The sequence below is a fragment of the Ipomoea triloba genome, chromosome 12 (genome assembly GCF_003576645.1).
Source record: "Ipomoea triloba cultivar NCNSP0323 chromosome 12, ASM357664v1".
NCBI classification, from domain to species: domain Eukaryota; kingdom Viridiplantae; phylum Streptophyta; class Magnoliopsida; order Solanales; family Convolvulaceae; genus Ipomoea; species Ipomoea triloba.
Window position 1 is genome coordinate 4989511 of NC_044927.1, and position 24263 is coordinate 5013773.

A 24263-nucleotide genomic window follows, 5' to 3' on the forward strand; every position below is an offset into this window, starting at 1 on the left:
TTGTTGAGGTGGTTTGCTACTAGCACAATTCTGAATGGGGACAATTGAAACCTGTGCTTTTATCTCAATTTTATATTCAACACGCACCCGCTGGTTTTCCAAATTGAAGCAGGCCATGAGCTCTAAGCTCTAAACAACACGTGGACAGAATTTGATACTAAATTGAAGCACCATGGGCTCCCAGTAACATGTGGACGGACTTTAATATCAAATTAAAGCACATGTCCCCAAACATGAACTGGCGTAGTTGATCACATCGAGCCGAATGGGCGGCAGATGTGTTGAGCTTTATAAATGAGGAAAAGGTGAGGTTTTTTTTTTTTTTTTTTTTAGTAGAGGAAAAGGTAAGTTAAGAAACTAATGTGGGACAACAAGTAAATAAAAAAAAAAAAAACTTTTCATCTTTAAATATTTTTCCAACATCACAATATTATTATTATTTTTTGAATACAACTGACCCAGTGACCCTATTTTGAAGCACAATATCAATATCGCCTCCAGAGGTTCGAACTCATGACCTTTCATACGGGGAGGTCACTACATACCATCTAGTGCTTGGCACAATCTTATTACTTTATTCTACTTTATAATCCGAGAAGGTGAGAATGCATCACACTATTGACTAATGTTAAGTTGTTAACTCAATTGGTAGGCCAAAGACCTTATGGTCTAGTGACACCCGGTTGCACCCCACATGAGTGGGGGTGAGTTGAAAGTAGCTATGAACAAATATTACATTGTAACAGAGTTGATATTACTAAATAAAAAATATAAAGCAAAAATCTAGAAATATTTTTTTTTTTTAAATCTTGATTCAAATTTCCCTCAAAGCTGTTATATTAGCATGCCAGTGTAGTCTTTCCTTCCATTTATGCACCCATTTTTTTTTTTTCACTCTTAACCTTTAATTTTGGAGTTAGTCTTGTGATCCTATTTGACCAATTCAAATTAAGAATGTCAATTATATTGACAACTCCAACATAAGTTAAACTTGAAACTTGAGTTATCAAGTCAATTGTCCGAGTAACTTGAATGGAATTTCTCCCCTGTCACTACTAATCTTAATTGAACCTTATTGATGCACGACGACTAAATATAAAATGGAGAAACATACAATATTTCTCAAGTTCAAAATCTTACATTTTTACTAATTTTTCCATATTAACCTATTAGTAAATTATTTTTAAATTATTCACTTCTATATTTTACCTTTACATTATTTATTTATTTTAATTTCAAAATTTATTAAAATACATAAAAATATGTTAAAGATATTAAAGTATCGTAAAATAATCATATAACATAAAATAAAACACTTTAATCAAACATATTTATATTATATACATTAATTTTAACCAAGCAAATACATTTAACATTTTAAAATAATTTAACATTTCGTGACCTCTAAATGTTATTTTAGATTGTAAAATAAGATTTACCTATTTTTTTAGTACTACTGACTCTGTTACAATGTAGTACTTGTTCATAGTTACTTTCTCAATCTACTGAAGCAAAAGAGTCAACAGTTACCTCCACTGAGACTCGAATTCACTACCATCCGTGTGAGAGTGTAATCCAGGTAAGATTTACCTATTTTATTTGGTCAAAATACATTTCATTGCTATTTTATAATCGAATTTAAATTTTGTTATTAAATAACAAAATTTTATAATGAGTAACCCTTAAATTTCATTTTTATATATGAAACTTAATAACATTAATAGTTTTCTTAACGTAGCATACTTTTAATATTTTAAATCTTTAGTCCGTGCATTGCATGGGACAATTACTAGATGTACGCAGAACGTGGACCCAATGTTTTCAACACACAATGTTGATAATAGCTTTTTAGAAAGTCGTGTGATTCTAGCTCCAACATTTGTTGTGGTCAATGCTGTCAACCAATACATGAGTGACATACATGTTGCTAAGAGTAGGACATACTTGAGTTGCGACACGGTATGTCGATCTGAGTCTAATGATGGTACTCTTGCAAACGTGCACACACCAGAATTCCTAAATGGTAATCGGACTTCGGGCATACCCAATCACTCATTAACATTAAAGGTTGGATCCCCTGTGATGCTATTGAGAAACATAGATCACTTCCTTGGGCTTTGTAATGGTACTAGATTGATAGTGACCAAGCTGTCAAAGCACGTAATAGAAGCAAAGATTTCGACAGGTGATTACTCAGGTACTAGGGTGTTGGTTCCCCGAATGACCATGACTCCATCAGATGCTTTCATATGCAATGACCATAAACAAAAGTCAGGGAAAAACGTTACCTCATGTCGGGTTGCTACTCAAAAAATCAGTATTTGTGCACGGACAGTTACATGTAGCCGCATCTAGAATAAGTAATCCTAAGGATTTCAAATTTATGATTTGTAATGAGTTAGATAATACTTCTAATTCAATCACTAATGTAGTTTACAAAGAAGTATTTAATAATTTATAAATTTAATTTTTTAAGCATTGGACTTTACTATTTTACTAACAATTTTTTTACAAGAAATATAACCAAAGTCATACAATATAATTGACAAACGTACATCAAATAAGTCAACAATTTTAGTCCGCTACCGCAAGGTATAATACTAGTTTAATTGTATAGCAATAAGCAATTGATGAATAGCCTTGTCCTATATGGCCACGCAAATCTCGCCTCCGTAGTCCGTACTGGAAACCACGAACTACGCTGCCTTTGAGAAAGGATCCCTGACTCAAATGTACACGTGTACGGTGATTAGACTGGCGATGGGCTGACGGGGGTGGGGGTGAGTGGGTGTACAACACAAGAGCACCTAGAGCATGATCGATCAGTAGCGTCCGCTTAACTTTTTTGAAACCGAAATCTGCCCTAGCTGCCTCATCAATGGTTGCCAGGCCACCTCTTTTCTTACCAAAGAAACCCCACTCTCGCCTCTTCAATTCGTTGCCCTTTATATTCGCATCCTTTATCTCTCTCTATATATATCTATATTTATATTTATAAGCTAGAGAGAGAGAGAGAGTAGACGAACGATCAAACACTGCTTTAATTTTCTGTCATGGAAGGTTCGGCTTCGGGCGTTATGGCGAGAAATGTCGGCGCTGTGTGGTTGCCGCTGGTGTTCGGATCGCTGCTATTAACATCCGCGCTGGGCGATCGGATTAAGGTGGGAGGGAACGTCGGTTGGACTCCCAATGTTATGAACTACACCGAATGGGCGGCCAAACAGCATTTCTACGTCGGCGACTGGCTCTGTAACATTCTACTCCTAAACCCTAGCTATTTCTTTTCAAACAACAAAAAAAAATAATTTAGGCGAAAACAAGTTACGCCGCCTTGAGGCTTAGTTTGATCTAAAATTTTGGAAATATCCTATCAACGATCACTGATTAACTATGAAATTCAGAAATTTTGAAGGAAAGTGTTTTTGTATTTTAAACACTTGCATATAGATCGATCTTATTTCGTTTTTTCGTTTAATTTCCAGTTGTTTACAGTGGAAGTTAAGGCTTTAGAATTTGTGGCAGATTTTGTGTTCGATAAGCACTATTACAATGTGCTGGAGGTGAACAGCAGCAACTACGAGACGTGCAACGACGGCGAGTTCATAACCAACATCACGAGAGGCGGTCGGGATGTGTTCCAGTTGAACGAGACGAGGCCATATTACTTCATTAGCAGCGGAGGCTATTGCTGGAACAAAATGAAAATGGCGATCAACGTCCAGCAACATCCTACTCCGGCGCCTTCACCTTCTCAATCCAATTCGCCGCCGGTGATGTCTCCCCAAAGCGTTTCCCTTTCTGTTGTCCTTGTTATGGCTTTGTCTGCAGCTTTCATGTTTCTTTAATCATTTTGTACTCTATTCTTGCAACCTAAGTAATTTGAACAATTCTTTATTTTTTTTGTTCAACTCTCTCATCTTGCAACCTAATCCTTGATTTCGTGTTTTTTTTTTCTATTGAATTCACATATTCCATGTCATATAATATAAGTAATTTTAACCCCAAAACAAAGAGTCCAAGTGCTTATCCCTATAATAAATCTTTTGACCACTTAGCTATTTCCAATTTCATGTTTAATTTTTCTCTTGATTTCACTAGGATGGCAATGGGTCAGGGTGTGCTACATCTATCACCAGATACACTTTACAGTTTTTTCGCCCACCCCTACCTCCAACCCGCATGCTTAAGAGATGCCAAATAGTTTGCTCCATTCGCATGGGTGGAGATCAAACTCCTAACCTCATGCTTAAGGGACGAAGAGTTGAACGCCAACCATGTCGGTTAATTATCGAAAATTTTATAATTAACTATATATTAGTACTATTTATTTTACTATTTTATGTGTGCATATATATATATATATATATATACACACACACACACATATGGTGGGTCGGTGGAGTTTTAGACGAATTTTGTATATAGAATCCAAATTCAACCCTACCCACAACAGGTTTACTTTTTTAAGACTCATCCCAACCCATCACCTACTATCACCCAACAAAATTAAATCCGATCCATGTGGGGTGGATATCTGCAGGGCAAATTGTCATCCCTAGATTTCACATATAGTGTAATATATATACATAAATGTGTAATATAACTATAAACATAGGTTTTTAGTTAAGATTGAACAAATACATAATAGGAATTTTGAAAATAGGAAATAAGTAAATGGTGATATGATATCTTATATATTATATAAACAGAATAGGAGCCCGGTGGAGATGGGAGTGGTGATATATTACATTCTGTTTACATCCTCTAGTGATTAATCGTAAGTGATGTTGGAGATTTGGTATTTTTCAACAAAAAATTGATGAAAGTTGAAGATGAATAGTGGTGGCGGCAACATTTACACAAACTAATTGTGCCATAGAAACGTGACGTTGACTGTTGCATAAGTATAAAAAAATTTACACATTCGCTACTATTTATAACTTTTTAGTGTAATCGTAAATGTTCGATCCTGACAACCGATAAATTCATTTTTTTTAAGTAATATATCAAAAATAATATATAATGTACTTGATCAAACAGTATTTTTTTTTTTTTATATTCTGGTTCAATTCTCATCCCCTAAAATATACCCACAAAAAAAAAAAAAAAAAGAAAAAGAAAGAAGGGCCACCTTACTTTGGGTACAATATAATGCCTTTACGAAAGCAACGAGTCACGTGATTTTAAACCCAAACAGCCTTGACAGAACAGATTTTTGACTGCCCTTCAATCTTCATCCTCTTCTACAAATAGCTTTGGGAGCAATGATGCATCCTCAAAAGCTGTATATTATTTGGGATACATGAAAAAGATTGAATAAACAATGTTAGTATATGTAATGTTGACCATATAATATATAACTATCCGTTTAAACTTTTAGTTGAGATAAAAAGGCATGCTTCAATTTAGTATCGGAGTCGATCCATGTCAAGATTCGTCACTATCAGCTTACACTTTTAGTTATCAGCTTACACTTTTAGTTAAGATAAAGCACATGCTACTAAAAGAACTTGGAGGGAAAAATAATAATCTTGGCGTGTATTGATGCTATATAAGAACATTTCAAGTGTTACAAATCAATACAAGACATCTTTCTGTTTGAACACTCACAAAAGAATATACATACATATATATATATAATTATATATACACAGACACACAATATGGTAAATCTGAGTACAATACATCTTTTCTGTCTTCTGTGTCAATGAGAAAGAAAAGATGTTTTGTACAGATTTGCACTGTCTGGGGCCAACAATACAACTTGGAGAAAGCTGACAGTCCATACTCAATTCCTGATATATATTCCCCCATGCATGTATACTATCGTGTGTGTATGGGTAAAAAGCTGGCAATATAATGGATGCTACTCTGATAAAGAGCCATCGTCAACCATTCTAAGTGTTGGGATTTGGCCACGATCAACAAAATCAATCTTGTTTAGCCTCAGACAACAAAGAACTTTCTCTGGCAACTCCTCTGGCTTTTGTGCCTGTATGTTTATCACAAATGATTAGTTAAAACTTCAAGAAACAAACATCAACAAGACATAGGTCCGGTGAAGTCGCTAGGCGATTTTTATATATCGTTGACCAAGATTCACTTAAGTAAACCTGGTCTAGATTATGTATATATAGTTAACATACATATTATGTACTTTCAGTTAATAGATTATATATACATATTCAGTTATTAGTTATTATATACATTTGGTTATACTGAATGTACATAATCTGTTAACTGAAAGTACATAATAACTTGTACCAGTCCACAATGCACATGGCGGGCCCTGGTATACGATATAATTTGCGAGTCACTAGGAATAGCGATTTACTTGACAACGAGGTCAAAAAAGGGAAAACTTGTAAATTATTGTGAAACCTGAATTGTCAAACCAAGATCCAGAATTCCCTCTTGCAGGCGTTCTCTAAAAGCATCAAGCCCCTTTCTTGCTACATAGCTGAAGTGATGAATGTCAAGATCAATCTCAAAGTAATTTGGGCCCTGCAGTGAAACAACAATCAATGGTTCAGAAATTCATTGAACCATATAGCATACACTAGATCACTAACTATGATTCTGTGTGTCAAATTCATGTTGGTGAAAGCAAGGTTTACGGAAATCGTAGAAAGATCAAATTGAAGGCATAATATTAACCTGATAAAAGTCATGTTGAGGGCGGGAAAGCACTGGCTTTTCATTGTATGCATTCAAGAGTTTCCTTTCAGTTGACGTCGATACAAGATCATCTGGATTTAAAACCCCAACCATAATCTTTAACCTTTCTCTGAAAGGAACTGTAGACTCTTTTGCAAATCCTTTAACTGCTTCCATGTCATCTTCAACTAATCGCTATTATGACAAAGGAATAAAACAATACAATGGAAAATAAGCGCTAGTAAACTCATAAAGTAGCCATCTATGGCAACCTAGGCTGGTTTACCTCCTTGTGGTCCTTTACCGGCTAGGGTCAGGTTTACCCACAAATATAATAGTCATTTATACCTTAATGCTTTCTCGAAACTGGGGAGAGATGTCTTCCTCATAACTTTCTTTAAGTTTGAAATACAATACAAGGCTCAATCCTTTCCCGTCACTATCACCAAACATTTGTGCAGGATAATTAGGCAGCTGAAAAAAAAAAGGTAGTAATAAGAAATGCGTGATATTTGTCATTTCCAACAAAAGCTCATCTTTTGGAGTGAAGCACTTCAAATATACCTGAATATTAACGATGAGCAGTGGGGGAAGTTTCCCAGCATCAGCTTCAATAGAAGGAAGCTCGAGGTGCTGTGCAATGTGCTTTATCTTTCTTGGGCACAAAAATAAATCAACTCCAATGGGAGTATAAGGACAAAAATTTGGAGCAGGGGATTTCTTCTTGTCCCTGCAGGTTGAGTTGAAGTTCATAAATATATTGCAAAACTTACGCCTGACCACCCAATAAGCTATGAAACGAAGTTATGCAATCGACCAAGTTCCTATGTATTGGTCAATAAAATGAAGTTAAGATCGTACTTGAAAAAAGTATCACCACGGAGCTTAAAATTAGAGGGCTCAGTAATAGACCAAGTTCCTGGTTTTGGCTTTGTGTCTGTACAACATGGGATTGTGAGTCCTGCTCTGGGCCGGTAAAGATATTTTTTCGATCCATCTGCATGTATATGTCAATATTTTCATAACACATTTCTTGAGAAAAGTTTCCAACTCCAGACCCACACCCAAACCGTCAAAACAGGCTTTGCCCACGGGGCCGGCCCGTCCCACCCCCTACTTAGGTAGAGGGTGGGTTTCGAAAAACACAGGCCTACCAAGGAGCAGGATTTTTTGGCCCACACTGCCTAGGCCCGTAGCCCGCCAGGCTTTGGCCGGCCCCGCCCCGCCAGCCTGTATTGACAGCTCTATCTTCCATCATCAGAATAAATTAAATAAATAAATAAATACAACTGATCATACGGACAATGCTAAAAAAGAGGTGATCTTCCTCACCCAGAAATTTTGAAACCGTATAGTCAAACAAATTCCTACATGGATAAATATTCCCAAAAGACTCAATTCATAACAATGAAAGAATACCCAAAATTGAAATCACAATATACTTACATAAATCATCTATTGCTTCTTCATCAACAGATGTCCTCTTTATGGATACTACCTTGATGATAGCTGATTTTGTTGTTTGAGAATAAACACCTGAATTTGATGTATTAATGATCTTAAAACATCATTGGAACTTAAAGAAGTGACTGGTTTAGGTAAGACAAACTTCATGGCATTCTTGATTTTTCTCACTTATGTCATGTCTGTCACATTTTACGTTTAACTTGAGCATGGTTTTAACTTTTTTTGTCCTTATATCTTCAAACTTCTCAGTCTTCCCCAAGGACAGAAGTCCACAGCCCATTTTGCTCCTTGACATCATTGATAAAAAAGTTTATTTGTTTTATTTCTGTCTATTTTTAGATATCATTCATGATATTCTTTGTACTTACATTTGCTATCCACAAAGCAAGATGAAGTCTCATACTGAAGTACTTGTCCATTAGGCACACAAGGAAAATAATCTGTATCACAGAGATGAAATAATATCACTAAATAAGTGCATAGTTGAAATACTGAAACAAAGAAATCTGTCAACAGAAAGTTTGTAAAAGAAACACCAGAGCCTTATAAATTTTACAAACACCGAGAGTTATTAATAGGAATTAAAATAATATATATTATGCTGATTACCTCCATGAACACTGGTGAATTCATCATCATCATCACCATCACCATCACCATCTGAGTCAGACTCAAAAATGCTGGTTGTATCGAACCATGCTTCGTCTTGGCAACTTACTACAAGCATGTGAATTTCTCATTAGTTTCAAATTTATAGTTCTGAAGTTCTATGGCATTGAGGAAAGATGATTAATAATAACAACTCTTGAACTCCCATTTGCCCTAGTGATAGAAGAGCAACCCCATCCATATCTTTAATTCTTGTATACATTATATTATTATACCCTATCTCAGCATAAATACACAATAAACAAGGAAAGAAGAACATAATACCGTTAGCATCTTTCCGGCTATGGTGCCATTGCAGCTGAGTTAGATGAAATGTGGAGTTAGAAAACTCGGATATTTTGCGTGTTGAGGTTGTGTGAACAAACTCACTAACAGAAATATCTGTCACTCTAGCCGCTGCATCGCTATTCTTTTTCCTATTTCCTTCTATAACAGCACTCGAAACCTTTCCACGATGTCTCTTGTGGCGGCGGCGATGGTGGTGTCTCTTCTTCACCCGGATTGTCTGGGACGGTGTTGATGCACAAGTACCCATTATTCTGACTCCGCTTACAAATCTCGCTAGTTGATGTTGTCCTCATACGAGATCCAACTTCACCAGTAACACTAGAAATTAGTTTATGCTAAAGAACAGACAGTCTGAAATACATTTCATGCTCAACTTGGAAAGGAAATTTAAAACAATACAAAGAAGTCAATTAATGAGAAATCATATGAACAGAAGAATAATTAATCAAATTTCCAAATCGAGTGGCTTTCTTAAACCAGTACTCCGAATCACATAATTTGAAAATATCAAACTCTGAAGATAGATAATCATAGATATACTACCTTAACACAACCCAAACATCTTCAGGAAAGGAAGTCAAGAAAAAGATATGTTAAAGTCTTTTTAGGTATAAAGTGTCAGTATGCTACTAGTCATCACTGACCAAGACTTGCAGACTAGAAACACAGACAAATGGAATATGATTAATATGGGTATCAACTATATATATTCTAAAATGAATCTCTGACTAGTGACAACACAACAAAACTCACAAGGTAAAAGAATTTTTTTTTAAGTCTCCAGGAAGAGAGAAGCTGTTAGGATCGAGGATTGATAAGGTACAGAACGTTAAGCAGTACCATGTGATTGAAGACAATAAATGGCAAAAACTAGACACAGAAAAGATTTGAAAAGGAATCATACTATCATAGGATACAATGTGTGGTAGGTGCTTTTCACATGTTTTTCTTCTCTAGCCCTGCTGGAAATATCAGGCTATGCAAATATAGAACAAGAATGATTGTGGAAAATGCCATGACCTTTATGGATTCGCTTTTGAAGACTAAATGGAAGAAAAATATGTCAAATAAGACGGCAGAAGTGCAAAATACTGCACGAGAGAAAATGGATCAATGTCAAATGGGAAATCACGAACAAATTCCAAAAGAATAAAATGGATGGTAGTGTATCACAATCAATCAAGCATACAAACAAACAGAAGCATAACCAAATTGCAGGTGGGTTCACATTGAGGAGCCGTAGAGAGTAAGATGACATGAAAATGAAAGCAGAAAGTTCCAAAAAGGAGAATGAGGCAAACAAACAAATAACATCTACCAAGCAACTAAGATTTAAAAAAAACTGGAAATCATTAGTGGAAAAAGGTCATTCCCCAGAAGAATACATAAATAATTGTTTTTAAAAAAGCAGGAATAAAGGCATTATCAATAAGGATAATTCTTACTATTTAAATGAAAAAAAGGGGAAAATATAAGATTATCACCTACAGGAAAGCAGCATTAGGTGGACTCAAAAGATGGGAATTAAAATAAAGCCATCAACTTTATTCAAATCTCACATATTAAAGCAATATTAAACTAATACATTCATAAAAAAGAAAGAAACTAATACGATATGCATACAGAAAAAGGCTCCTATCCGAAATGCAAAGCCTATACATATCATCAAATCAATATACACATAATTTATACACACAATGTTCTTTTTACCGATTGTATGGGGATAACATAGGCCACCGGTCTCCCTCCCTCCGGAGATCAAAAGAAAACCAGGGAGAGAGAGACAACGGGTAAACGGGTCAGATGCGCAGGACCCAAGGTCCCAAGCCTTCTCTTTCTCAACGAATTATGTATATATATATGCGCATAGAGCGAGTAAAATGGAGAGAGAACGAGAGGATAGAGGTGTTTTTTCAGTTAATGGCCGATTCATCATCTTTGCCATCCTCCCTCGCCACCTCCGCTATTCGTGAATTAACATACAAACATGAATTAATCCTGAAATGGCCCCATGAGTTTGTATTTACCAAGTGTTAAAATTATTTTTAAAAAATATGTATATATTTATGAGAATTTGAAAATATATAGATATTTTGGAAAACTAATAAACACAAGTTTGTACTCTTGTATTATATTAAATCATTCTATATATTTAATTTGAAATTAATTAATGATTATAATATGTCTTTAAAGTTTTTCTCAAGATAGATATAGTTAACGTAAGAATTTTATGGGGTAAAGTCAATGATTAGAGGCATCGGACTATATCGCTCTCGATCTATTCTCAAACTAACTTTAAATAGATAGAGCAGTGCGACTGCTCATTTGGGTTACACCCTGGAATCAAATGCACACTACCTTAGATCATAGCAAAGGTGTTGGTCAATTGGAACTACAATATAGTAGTCATGGAAGTTGAAATTCACTAAGGAGTGTGTAACAACTCACATGTCGAATCAACTAATACTGAAAATGGATGGTAGTTAAACGTGCGACCTATACTCAATTGTTGGGGCAAGAGGCAGGCCCTAATGAGTAGGAGAGCGCAACAATCATTGCAAAAACCATGGATGTGAGCATGAGCAACGTGGTTGTTGATGCAAATGTTGGGTGTAGTAACAAATATTTAAATGAGAACTTTGAAGGGTGCTGAGGGGAAATGTTCCATGTGAATGTCACATGCACATGGATTAGTTGATCCTAAAGGTTGTGGGAAGCTCAATAGATAGCGCGTTTTGCGCTTGTACTAAAAGAGAATCGAGTTAAAATTTCTAAACTAAGATGTGGCAAATGACGACAAGGTTAGGGAGTTTAGAGACGTCAGTCAGCGAGGGTCTTGGGAAGTCATCTTTTATGTTTAACAACTTGCCCACCTTGTGGCTGGCAGGCATATACCGTGGTGATATTGCTTAATTGAGATGTAGAGAAATGTTAATTCTATTCTATTTTGGTGTAGAACTGTAACTCCTTAAATATCTGTAGTCTCCCTCACCACGTTATATGATTTGTTGGTTGAAGTTATGTCTAGCCTAGCTTTTTCCGATCAGTTCGAGTAATGGATTATGGAGTACGTGACTATAACGCCTTTCTCTATCTCCATTAATAAGTATATTTGTGGGACAAGACGGATTGAAATTGTCATCCCTAAATTATACTTATATAATTAGAGAATCAAAAACACTATTTTCTCTAAGAAAAGTATTATGAATTAACATAGGTGTCATATTTGAATCATGTATGTGATAGGGAATATACATCGGTATGTTGACGTGTATGCCCAAAGAACATGATCAGAACCGAAAATCTTTCTTGACATGATTCGACCTCGGGTGAATATTAACCGATCTGACCTGAAGATTAAGACCTTTATTAACTTAAGAAAGCTTTTATTCTAACTATTTTATGCTCGGTCCTGACCCGAGTACTTGACCTCGGTCCCGAGACCATAAGATAAGCCCTCAAAGATGTACCTTCTGACACTTAAAATCGACCCCGGTGGCTATTGGCGACTCAAATATCTCGTTACTCGTGGACGCTATTCCTTCGCCGCAAGAACACCGAGTGCATGTAGGACATGTGGCGTGCATGCCGGCTTCCCGACATGTGTTCCCTTGAAATCTCCTATAAATACCCTGCTAGATGCCTATAGAGGCGACTTTTGGGCTCATTCTCTCCCTAGAGTCTTGCAAGCTCGAGAACCCGACTCGTCGTTCACATATTATACACTTAACTCGTATCTTTTTCTTTTTTTTTTTTCTTTTTTTTTTGTTATTTGTTTATTTTTAATCTTATATTTTAATAAACAATATTATTTGGGAATGCTTTTCTTATAGGCTATAGCTATAAAACAAAAAAGCGAAAGGACTTAGTGGTACGTGCGCTAGAAGAAAACGGCACCTTTGTAGAAGTAGTTGTTTGGAAATTGGAATACATTACTGATGCTGATTATTGCTTATAATTATATTATGTGATTGAAACATTGATTTTCTGGCGTGTAATAAGATTTGAAGGTCGGTTAGAGTGTGGCGCAAGATGAGTGAAGCATTTGAAAGATACGAGCGGCTATACTGCGAAGTTTGTGAGAATTTGTGGAAGAAGTGCGCCTCCGCTAATGTACTCGATGGAGGTTAGAGAAAGGCGATGATGAAGTAAAGTTGTGTTCGTATGGGTTGATTAATCTGCTATTTTAATTACTTCTTTTGCCTATATTTTATCTGATTTATGCTCTAAAGCTAGTTTGAGTTTGATTATGGGCGATTGGGCGGGGTTGTGTAGTGAAATTTGGATCCACTGGATTACTGGATCTATTACTCTGATTCTTCTTCACTCCTGGGATTGACTATTTCTGCAAGGGAACCCTACCTGCCAATTTGCTCAAACAATCAAATTATACTCTGCTTCTTTTTCTTCCTGCGATTTTTGATCATTCAAGCAATATAATCGCTTGGCAGTATATGTGCAAGCTTGAAGTGCGTATACATAATAATTTTATGGTTTTTGGATTCTGATATTTCTCTATGCAAAATTAGTCATGGTGGAAAACTGAATTGGCTGGCTAGCTGGCTTTCTTCCACCATTCATTGTGTTTTTTTTCATCTTCAGTTTGATTATATTGCTTTTGCACACAACATATTTGTTACTGAATTCTTTGCAGAGCAAAGGAAGCAGAAATTATGTCAAGTAAAAGCTGGAATGGACAATGCAGAAACCTTGGTACTTAGCTGTGTTCATATTTAATTCATCAATATGGCTGGCAGGGATGCAGGCATATATATGTATTATAATATTTTGGGTGGGGTTCTCAATTTTCACTCTTCAGATCAAGGAAATGGATGCTGAGGCACGAAGTTTGCAGCCAAATGTGAAAGCTGTTCTTCTCGCAAAGCTTAGAGAGTATAAATCAGATTTAGATAATTTAAAGACTGAAGTAACTAAACAAACCTCAAACTCAAATCAAGTTGACACATTACCGGTATGTTTTATGCATAGGCAATTGCCATTTTATTTGCCAACACTCTTGTAGCGTTGGCTTATGACACTGATGGTAACTGTAATGTAATAGGCACTAGCAGAAACACATGATCAGACTAGTCATGAGATTAGGGAAACCATTCTAGACACAGAAGAGCTTGATGTTCCAATTCTTCAAGATCTGGAATCCCAGCCGCAGCAGCCATTCTTGCATGCTCATGCTCATAAAACGGTATGCCTGCACTTCTTACTACCTAAAGTATATGTATGTATCCCCCTATTGCTAATTGAAGCGTGCTGATTGTGCTACATCTCAACTAAAAGTCTAAGCTGATAGTTGGACAGCACATTTACGTTTATATATTATATATGCTCAACATGGCTATGGTTCCTTGTGGTTTAGCCTGAACAGGACATCATTCACAGTTATAATGCTCACTCTACTTTTTTGGATTGATAGTTGAGATTTGTTCTAGAGAAAATACAAACTTACCTCACAGCTTAGCTTGTCTTCTTCCCATTCTAGTTACATGATGTCGACGACAACAAAGAGAGAAGGATATCACGGTGGATGAGCAGAAACAAGAAGTGGATTATTAGTGCAGCAATAGTTGCGGCTCTTATTGTTGCTATTCTCTTGATTTTGTACTTCATACTTCCAAATTAGTCCCCAAACATAAGCTGCTTTATCATGGCTGTAGTATGTAGTTTAGTGTTCCGTTTCATTGACTGTGTTTCTCTTCAATGCCACGCACTTGAGTACTTCTCGGCTGAGTTGTATCTGGTTCTATGAAGCTAGCAGCTTGAAAGGAAAGGAAATGAAAAAGGCAGGATTCTAGAAAAATTGATAAGACCATATGATGTAGAAAACTAGAACAATCGCACAACAAACGAGAGCAAAAATCCTCTAGCAGCCTCAAAATTACATACATGGCTATATGTTTTGAGGAGAGATAGGCCTCTTCAATGTCATCTTCTGCTGCCAACAATCGAAGTAAAAACAATGACCCTCGGGAATGACATCTTTAGCTTGCATATTTCTTGGATATCCCACTGCATGCTGGAAGAAGTAGTTTCTCTGCAAATTTACACCAGTAATATGAAAAGCTCTTCTAGACCAGCAAAAGCCATTCATTAGCGTGCTTAGTACCTCTCTGCACTGCATTGAGCATCTCTAAGAACTGCTCAGTTCTTTGTAGTTGAGCATCAACAGCATCACAGGTCTTTGTGCACTCCTGCTTGTACACAGATTTCAAGGTTTAAACATTGTATGAGCCCATCTTTGTTGGTTATACTAGCTGGAACTAACCGAAAATGAAATTATTGCAGTCAAAATACCAACATCTATTGCTGAATCTAGGGCCTTCTTCCTCGCCCTTGTATTTACAGTTTCAACAGCTCTATTTCTTGCCATGAGAATCTGCAGATAAACACTATTCTTAGTCAAAACAATAGTAAGGGGAGAAAGAAACATATGTTCTTAAAAGAAGAGCAAGGTGGAATGGTCAATAGGCTTTATACCATCTTTGCACGGAACATATCCCTTTTAAGGACCTTATGAGTTGCATTGAGCATTTCTGCATACTGCACACGCATGTTAAACATTATATAGAAGAAGCCAAAGCCACTAGCCACTAGACAGTTAAAAAATGTGAACCGAACCAAACTTAAGCTGTGATCAAGCTTGATCCCGTTCACGATATTAGCAGGATCCTGTCCTGGGGATCACATACATCAGTTACTTTGTCAGAAGCACTCTGATTTGCATTTGCTACACAAGTACATAAAAGGCCAGAAGGTCGCCAAAATGACCCATGGATAGCAGAGAGCTTAATATCATCAAATGTCACAGCTTTCAAGATGTCCGTATCCTTGGCAACTTCCTTAAACAACCTGCAACTATAAACAAAGCCAGTTGTGTACTCAGTTGGCTAGGAAATACCATACGACTCTCAATCACTTTCTGAAATCAATAACACTCACACAGATACCACCCTGGCAAGGTTCTTGGCTCCATCAGAAGATATGGCTACATAGTACATTACATGTTTCAAAACATCATAGTTTAGATCAGTTATTCTTAACTGCATCCGCTTCATAATCCTGAAAGCAAGTTTTAAAAAAACAAACCCTAAATCAGTGTAAAATCCCCAGGGTCTATCCAGTAGTTGTAGTTCAGGATCTAACCCAAGCATTAACCAAAAAATGAAACTCTGATTGCTGGAATATCAGTTAAAAACAGATGGAAGTGAAAATGGACAAAAAAGGTTTCTAAGATTTAGACATTTCCAGGGTTTATTCCGAAATTGAATTTTTATTTTTATTTTTCTTCCAATCTTCAGCTTAACTGCATGCACATCCAAAACTCTCACTTGGAGGGAGATGTGAGTTGAAGTATCAAAGAATTTGATGCTCAACACTTTACGGCTCTCCAAAACAAAGATTAACCAAACCCTCATATCTCTAACCGGTCAAATTACTATAAACTACAAACCAACAAACAAAACTAGGCATTTTTACAGGGAAATACAATATATTCAGCGTGGGAATCCAAACTATAGGGTTCACAATATACAAGAAGGAGAGCGCAAGCATTCAAATACCCTTCGCGACGGCGTAACCCGCGGCGGGGGCGGGGGAGGGGGCGGAGCGGTAGCAGTCGTCAGACGTGTTCCTCTTCTGTTTTACAATCGTCAATAACTAGTCTCGACTCTCGACTAGGCTGCGTTTGCGCCATGTAAATTCTTCTTCCTTTTCGTTTACTAAGGAGTTCTTTCTAATGGGCTGGGCTTTTAATGGAACCCAAGCCCACTAATAATTCATTGACAAGTTTTTCTATAGACAATGATTCACACACAGTTGTTATGCTATGGACCGAGTCCATCTTAAAAGGATGACCCAAATCAATGTTCACAATTTTAAAAATTTATGTTCACAATTTTAAAACTTTATATTTACAATTTCAAAACCCTATATTCATAATTTCATAACTTTATATTCAATAGCATAATACAATCTTTGAATCTATATAACAAAATTGTGACTATAGAGTTCAAAAATTATGAATATTGAGTAATGTAATTTTGTATATTGAGATTTAAAACTGTGAATATAAAATTCTAAAATTATGAACATAGAGTTTTAAAATTGTGAACATAGTGTTTTTAAATTGTGAACATAAATCTGAGTCCACCTTGCAAAGTGGACTCGGATCCATAACATAATTTGCCATTCAGCCAGCCATGAACCAATCATTATTCTATGGATCATGGTCTACACATTTGTGTAAATCATTAATAAAAAAATATTTTTAATATACTAAAAGTATATTATTTGTATACATAAAGTACATTATTGAAAATCACATGATTTTTTATAATATTATCAAATAATGTATATTCAATACACATATAATGTACTTTTAGTATACTAAAAATGAATATTGCATTTATGGTTCATATAGCTATGTGGACTATGGTCCACATAATAATTTTTTCCATACGGACCATGAATACAAGTTACACTTTTAATATATTTAATGTATATATTATTTGTGTAATGAATGTACATTATTAGATTATAGATAAGATAATGTATTTTTAGTACTCAAATAATGTAATTTTCATTAATACAAGGTGCATTTTTAATATATTAAAAATACATTATTGAATAATATACAAAATAGCTAATATTTTTTAATATTTAAATAATGTATTTCTAATCTACAAGGTGGACCATAGTCCATAGTCCATAAAATAATGATCTTAATTCATTCATCATCTTAATTTTTCAAAACTTGAGGGGTGTATTGGCAATAAAACAAAATAGCAGAGTGGGAAACACAGATTACAAAACTGGACGATGATTGATGATTGATGAGGCCCGCCGTGAATTTCGTGATCCGGGGGAAACGACGTCGTTTACTCTATCGCTACAATTTTCTTGTCTGATTCATAAATAGGGTTATTTCTCGCTTGATTGATATCGCGACATCGCTTATCCAAAGCAAGCAGCTGCAGAATCACCAAAAATCAACCATGTCTTACTACCCGAAAGGCCACCAAGCCGGCGACGATGACGTCGACGACTTCGACGAGTTCGATCCGACGCCTTACGACGGTGGATACGACATTACTGTGACGTACGGCCGTCCCATTCCGCCATCCGAGGAGACCTGCTATCCCATCTCCTCCGCCTCCGGCGACTTTGACTATGATCGTCCCCATTACTCCGACTATGCCGAGCCATCCGCCTATGCCGATGAGGCTCTTGACAACGAGTACAAGAGCTATAGCCGACCCAAGCCTCGACCCGGCCCTTCTCACGGGGGATCATCCGAGGCGGGCTATGGTCGTCGCCCCGGTGGAGGAGGCTATGGTGGTGAATCCGAGTACGGAGGGGGCGGATCTGGATCTGAAGGTGGATATGGTCGTAGACCAGAGCATGAGAGGCCTTCTGAATATGGATCGGGGTATGAGAGACCCGATTCTGAATATGGATCGGGGCATGGCCGTAAGTCCGAATATGATCGGCCGAGTTCTGAATATGGATCCGGATATGGACGAAGGAACGAAGACGAAAGGCCGAGTTCTGAATATGGATCCGGATATGGACGCAGGAACGAAGACGAAAGGCCGAGTTCTGAATATGGATCCGGATATGGACGCAGGAACGAAGATGAGAGGCCCGATTCCGAGTACGGATCTGGCTATAGGCGGAAACCTGAATATGAAGATCAAAGTTCTGAATATGGATCTGGTTATGGGCGTCGTAACGAATCTGACGAGTATGGAAGGAAGAGTGAGTATGAGCAACATGGCTCGGAATATGGATCGGGTGGATATGGTAGGAAGCCAAGCTATGGCCAGGAGGAGGGCGAGGACAGGCCTAGCTATGGTCGTTCGAACTATGGAACTGAGGAGAGTGAAGGTTATGGGAGATCAAGCTATGATAGGCCCAATGAGGAAGAGGAGTACAGGAAACCTAGATACCAGAGGCGTGATGATGATGATGATGAGAGCTATGGTCGCAAGAAATATGTGAGCCATTTCAATCTCTTTCTTTTATGCTTTTTTCTGTTTTCTATTAGGTTTTAAAACTATTGAATATCCCACCAATTTAGGGTTTATCTTAGTTCCTAATTTGTTATTTTAACAATTTGCAGGGTGATGGGGATGACGACGATAATGAGGAGCGCAGGCATCACCATCACCACCATCGCCAGCACTATGATGATTAAGCATAATTTGCAGGTTGCCTTCTCAACCGGGTTCATGCCTACTTAATAATTTTCCCTCATATTGTGTGTGTTTTTGAAATTGTCTACATTGAACTATAAGAATGTATGTGGTTTGCTTCTCAGATGCTGTAATAAAGTCCCACCTGTTTGGGATGGTGTTCAAACTTGTGCTTTTCTTGCACTTATGTATGCAACTATCTTGTTTATTATGGTATTGTGTGTTAGATTATTTTTATTGATGTTATGTTTTCGTGGTATACTTGTATTTGTATTGGGGTTTTTGTTTGCTTGTGTATATAAATGTATGCATGCCAATAAACACAATTGTTAGTCCATTTGCACTGTGGATCCATTTATAGGCACAGAATATTTTATTAGAGGTGGACAACTTGGTTTGGTTTTTTTTAATAGAATTAGTTTGGTTCTGTAATATATCAAACAATCGAAGAATAATAAATTCTTGTATATTGAAAACTGAAATGATCGGAATTTTATTATTAGGAAAAGTAATAAAATTGGCCCTCTAAGCCAAACTGATAGTGTCTAAAATTGATTTGATTAGCCCGTTAGAACAAGCTTAATATTTTTGTTTTTTAAATGATTTTTTTTTTAACTTTTCATAAAAAAAATCTTTTTATTTTCTGTTAAAATTTTTTAATTTTATTATTATAATAATACTTCTTCCCACTCGTCTTCTCCTCTTTGGTTACTTGCCAGTGGAGGGGCTTCCATTTTAGCTGTAGGAATACATCAATTTAGCACAACTCCTACGGTTGAGGAGGCGATTAAGCTGCATGTTAGCCACCTCCAACGAACGTTGTCGAATCTCCCTCTTGGAAATAACTAAGTTTTAGACCCTCTATCTCAAAATTGGCTTGCACTTGATGACCTTATTCTCGCTCTAGTCTATTTCTCTCATCATACTAGTTCCATATGCTCTAATAGTATTTTAAGAATATTTTAACTTTTTGTGTCATTGTACAAATTCGACTTCTGTCTTCCTTCTCTCTCGTTAGTTGTTAAGCTCAAGCTTAACGGTGATACTCCTTTTGATTTCTTTTGGAGCTTCCATGAACAAACTCTTGTTAAGCCTTGATTGTTGTCGGTTGTTGCTTTTTTGTTACCATTCATGAGACACTACTTGTGTGTGTGGGAGTGGGTAATCTTAATTTGTAAGGTAAAGTAGAAAGAAGCAAGGGGGAAATTGATTCCTTCCATTTGAAGACCTTAATCTGCACCTTGGCATCTCAGACCAATGTGTATTCTAAGTTTAGCGAGATATCAGAGATGTTTTAACGCCATGTTCACTAAGAAAGCGCAGCAGTTCAGGGACGTGGTTGTCGTGGATGACCCGGATTCCAAAACTATTATGCCGGTAAACAAGGATGCTCAGCTCTTGAACATGGTTATTTTCAAGAGGGAGATTTGACAGCGTTCATTGGAGTTGGTGAGAGTCACGTTAGACGGCCATGGCAGCGCTCATCGGATTTGGTGGCTTACAAGCGGCTTAATCAGCTCCTCAACTGCAACAGTTGTACTAAATCGATGAATTCCTCCGACCAAAATGGAAGCCCCATCGCCAGCGAGTAGTCAAAGAGGAGAGGACGAGTGGGAAGAAGAAAGTATTATAAAAATAATATTTTAAAATTTTAAAATAAGAAAATAAAAGGTTTTTAAGTAAAATTAGTAAAAACAAAAATTTTAAAAAGAGACAGGTGTCAGCACGAGAAGCTCTCTAACTCATTTTTGGATTCAATTCAACATTTTAAGAGAAGTTTTTTTTTTAACCGAAGAACTCAATTGTACTATATTCGTTTGACTTACGGGCTAATTTGAACATTTATTATTATTATTATTATTGTTATTATTATTATTATTACATAAAGGATATTTTATTTTGTATACCTTGTATCTTTTTTTTTTTTTTTTTCATTCTCAATAATTCTATTTTTCCCTACGGAACATTGTAATTTGAATTTCTTCTATGTTATCGTCTTATTCTTTTCTTATCGAATTAAAATTTCTTTCTTCCTAATTATTTCATTTCAACCAAACGCCATGTAAGATGATGATAAAGTAAGAATTCAAATTATGGTTTGATATGAAGGAGTATAATTAATTAGGAATAAAAAGAGAAGAAGTTATATAAAGATCAAAATGTTATTATATAATAGTAATAATAATGCTCCGTAATTAAAATTTTCTGTAACCATACAATATAATTTTGATGAGTATTAAATTTCATTAGAAAAGAATTTAAATTATAGCCAAGCAAACACCTTGTAAAGTCTTGTACGGACGTAAACAACTAATTACGGAGTATGAGTTTTCTTTCTTCTTTTCTTCTTCTACGTACACACAACGCACCCAAATTCTAGGTAATGGACTAGTATTATCATCTTAGAGATTAGATTAAGCAATTAAAACATGGGCGAATCCGACGGTGAAGAATTCACCAAGTTAAGTATACTATTCCAGTAGTTCTTATTATCTTCGTAGTAGTTGCTTCCGCCGCCATTAATGGAGTCCGTACTCCCACCGTCGCAGAACCTCCGGTCGCCCGAAGCTCTGCTCAGCAATAGGTCGGTGAATGTGTCCACAAAATTACCAGTAGGCGTAGGAATGTGCTGTGTGTTTGCCGTCCTAACAGAATCTTCCGTAGTCCACGCCGCATTATCCGGGAAAATCCCGCCGTGAAAATCCGACGCCGACGAGTTTCCGATTTTTGCGGCGGCGGTTGAAATTTGCGCCACATTTTCAGAACAAGCGAGGGTGGATCGGCGCGCCAGCCGGGTTTCGGCTTCGAGGCGGGCGCTCTCCCACTGAGCCATGTGGCTCAGGGTGGCGGCGGCGGCGTCACGGGGGAACAAGGTGACGTCATTTTTGGGTTTGTGGGTTACCGGGTCAATGCCCATTTTGGCCAGGCGCTTCTTGAGATGGGTATTCCAGTAATTCTTGATCTCGTTATCCGTTCTTTTCGGCAAATGAGTGGCTATGGCCGACCACCTGAGAACAAGACAGCTCGCTATATATAATTTCAGACATGTAAACGACACTCCACACTTCCATATATACAAATTAAAGCAAAAACATTGTTAAATCCAAACAAGAATTTTCGTGGCACCTGTTTCCTAGAAGAGCATGGAGTTGAATGATGCTTTGTTCTTCTTGTAAGCTGAACTTTCCCCTCTTGATATCAGGCCTCAGATAGTTGGTCCATCTCAGCCTGCAACTCTTCCCACATCTTTGCAGGCCTGTAAATTAGTTCAACGAGTATATAATATATAAACATAAATGTACAATTCAACTATCAACTTAAATTTTTAATTGAGATGCAGCACATGCTTTAATTTGATATCAGTACATGCTTCAATTTGGTATTAAAATCGTACCGGCTTTGGGAGGCAAGGCACGCCAGCTACCATGGCCGTGTTCTTGGATGTAAGCCAAAAGTTTGTGATCTTCTTCTGGTGTCCATGGCCCTTTCTTGAGCCCTAGTTTATCGCAGCAAGGAGATCTGCCCATTAGCAATCAAGAAATATGAAGACAGATGAGATGGAGTTGTTGGCGAAGGGGAAAGGTGAGAGCAGCAGATCAGACGACAGAGACAGATAAGAGATATTAATTTCATCACTGCAATATGCGACTTCTTCCTTCCCTATTTATGGACACATCAAGTCTTAACCACTTGCATTCCTATTAATATAATCTTTATTTTTAGCCAATACAAAAGACCGTCGTCAATGTATGCACAACATGTGCATGTGTTATTGTTTCATGATGTTTTTAATAAGCTATGTACTGAATATACAAACACATACACACAACAAAGAAGGCATTATACCCCATATGTTAACTCCGTGCTATTGAATTCGATACTGTCTTCTTCTTCCTCCACCTCTCTTCTTTTTTTTTTTTTCAAATAAAGTATCTTAACATTTTATTCTATTTTATTTGTTCCATAATATAACCCTCTCCGTCACATTTTGTTTGTCTGATTTGGTTAACGAGACTTCACAAAAGTTATTTTTAATTCAATTTTTTATAATATTAAGTTTAATATTAGTATATAAAATTTATATATCTAAAAACTAAATTAAAAGTACTATAAGACACAAAAAATTAAATTTAAAAATAAATAAAAATTATTAAAAAAATAAGTAATTAAGAAATAGTTATTTTGGCCAATAAATAATAAACAAGCTAGGCAAAATTTAGACTCAATAGGGAGGTTAGGAGTATTAAGTATACATGTAGTTTATGATAGAGCATGAGCATCCCCATTTGTGGTTTAAGTATGTACGTAGTTTATGTTAGAGCATCCTCATTTGTGGTTTAAGTATATATGTACTTTATATTAGAGCATCCTCATTCGTGGTTTAAGTATATATGTAGTTTATGTTAGAGCATCCCCATTTGTGAATTTTTAAGGGATTTTATGCTTTGTTAGTTCGAAGAGAGAGATGGCGAGTTGGAGGAGAGTGTAAAGGAAAGAGGGAGAGAGAGAGAAAACAAACTTGCAGTAATTAAAGTTTTTTGTGAGACCGATACGGAGAGATAAAAAGAAAAAGGCATTTGCTTGGTACGCGTCCAGCACGTGCCATCTAGGCGCGCAAATGCTTTATTTTTTTTCTTCTTTTTCTTCTAACACACTTCTTTTTTATTTTTCTTCTTTTTTTTTTCTCCATCTTCCCTCTTCTTCTATGTGGCAAAAAAGTTCTCCAAAAATTTTTTAGTGGATGGCCTTGCTCTTATAAAATATTAAGTATTGGGACCGTTTAAAATTAGTGTCTTTTCAGACTTATTTTAAGAATTGATTTGCACTCCCACTCTCTTGCGCAAGAGAGCCTCTATATAATTCAAATTCTTCCAAAAAGTGAATTGTATATGTATTAGTTCAAACCCAAATTCATTTTTCAATGTGAGACAAATATTATTTACAAGTCTTTTCATCTTTTATCTTTTTCAACTC

General features: G+C 36.4%; 6 protein-coding genes across 14 annotated transcripts; 3 read left to right on the plus strand and 3 right to left on the minus strand.

Moving 5' to 3' along the window:
- Positions 1-2893: 2893 nt before the first annotated feature.
- LOC115998091 (lamin-like protein) lies at positions 2894-3908 on the plus strand. Its single transcript, XM_031237561.1, has 2 exons — positions 2894-3249; positions 3523-3908. The coding sequence occupies exons 1-2, from the start codon at positions 3054-3056 to the stop codon at positions 3843-3845; spliced, it is 519 nt and encodes a 172-aa protein (XP_031093421.1). The 5' UTR covers positions 2894-3053; the 3' UTR covers positions 3846-3908.
- Positions 3909-5515: 1607 nt separating this feature from the next.
- LOC115998099 lies at positions 5516-11033 on the minus strand. 4 transcript variants are annotated; one of them, XM_031237572.1, is made up of 11 exons: positions 10792-11033; positions 9058-9385; positions 8734-8841; positions 8493-8564; positions 8104-8193; positions 7519-7654; positions 7222-7387; positions 7006-7131; positions 6658-6852; positions 6382-6504; positions 5516-5992 (listed from the first exon to the last, which is right to left on the minus strand). In XM_031237572.1, exons 2-11 carry the CDS (start codon positions 9326-9328, stop codon positions 5867-5869), a joined length of 1413 nt encoding a protein of 470 aa, XP_031093432.1. In that variant the 5' UTR covers positions 9329-9385; positions 10792-11033; the 3' UTR covers positions 5516-5866. The 4 variants fall into 4 exon arrangements, with proteins under 4 accessions (XP_031093432.1, XP_031093433.1, XP_031093435.1 ...); XM_031237573.1 differs by lacking the exon at positions 10792-11033 and adding an exon at positions 9986-10402; XM_031237575.1 differs by lacking the exon at positions 10792-11033 and adding an exon at positions 9835-9970.
- Positions 11034-13017: 1984 nt separating this feature from the next.
- Positions 13018-14878, plus strand: LOC116000379 (vesicle transport v-SNARE 13-like). Its single transcript, XM_031240456.1, has 5 exons — positions 13018-13207; positions 13736-13794; positions 13901-14053; positions 14144-14284; positions 14579-14878. Exons 1-5 carry the CDS (start codon positions 13114-13116, stop codon positions 14717-14719), a joined length of 588 nt encoding a protein of 195 aa, XP_031096316.1. The 5' UTR covers positions 13018-13113; the 3' UTR covers positions 14720-14878.
- LOC116000380 lies at positions 13996-16774 on the minus strand. Of its 6 annotated transcripts, none has more exons than XR_004094099.1 (8): positions 16656-16774; positions 16036-16155; positions 15786-15951; positions 15574-15636; positions 15395-15472; positions 15203-15287; positions 14983-15130; positions 13996-14847 (listed from the first exon to the last, which is right to left on the minus strand). XR_004094099.1 is itself a non-coding variant. In XM_031240458.1 (7 exons), the coding sequence occupies exons 2-7, from the start codon at positions 16149-16151 to the stop codon at positions 15078-15080; spliced, it is 555 nt and encodes a 184-aa protein (XP_031096318.1). In that variant the 5' UTR covers positions 16152-16155; positions 16656-16774; the 3' UTR covers positions 14010-15077. The 6 variants fall into 6 exon arrangements, 2 of the variants coding, with proteins under 2 accessions (XP_031096318.1, XP_031096317.1); XR_004094098.1 differs by having other exon boundaries at positions 13996-14854; XR_004094097.1 differs by having other exon boundaries at positions 13996-14456; positions 14546-15130.
- Positions 16775-18001: 1227 nt separating this feature from the next.
- Positions 18002-19548, plus strand: LOC115999439 (uncharacterized protein At5g39570). The gene is made up of 2 exons (XM_031239289.1): positions 18002-19091; positions 19217-19548. The coding sequence occupies exons 1-2, from the start codon at positions 18090-18092 to the stop codon at positions 19289-19291; spliced, it is 1077 nt and encodes a 358-aa protein (XP_031095149.1). The 5' UTR covers positions 18002-18089; the 3' UTR covers positions 19292-19548.
- A 1942-nt stretch (positions 19549-21490) lies between these two features.
- LOC115999784 (transcription factor MYB16-like) lies at positions 21491-22924 on the minus strand. Its single transcript, XM_031239690.1, has 3 exons — positions 22684-22924; positions 22416-22545; positions 21491-22297 (listed from the first exon to the last, which is right to left on the minus strand). The coding sequence occupies exons 1-3, from the start codon at positions 22814-22816 to the stop codon at positions 21712-21714; spliced, it is 849 nt and encodes a 282-aa protein (XP_031095550.1). The 5' UTR covers positions 22817-22924; the 3' UTR covers positions 21491-21711.
- Positions 22925-24263: the final 1339 nt, after the last annotated feature.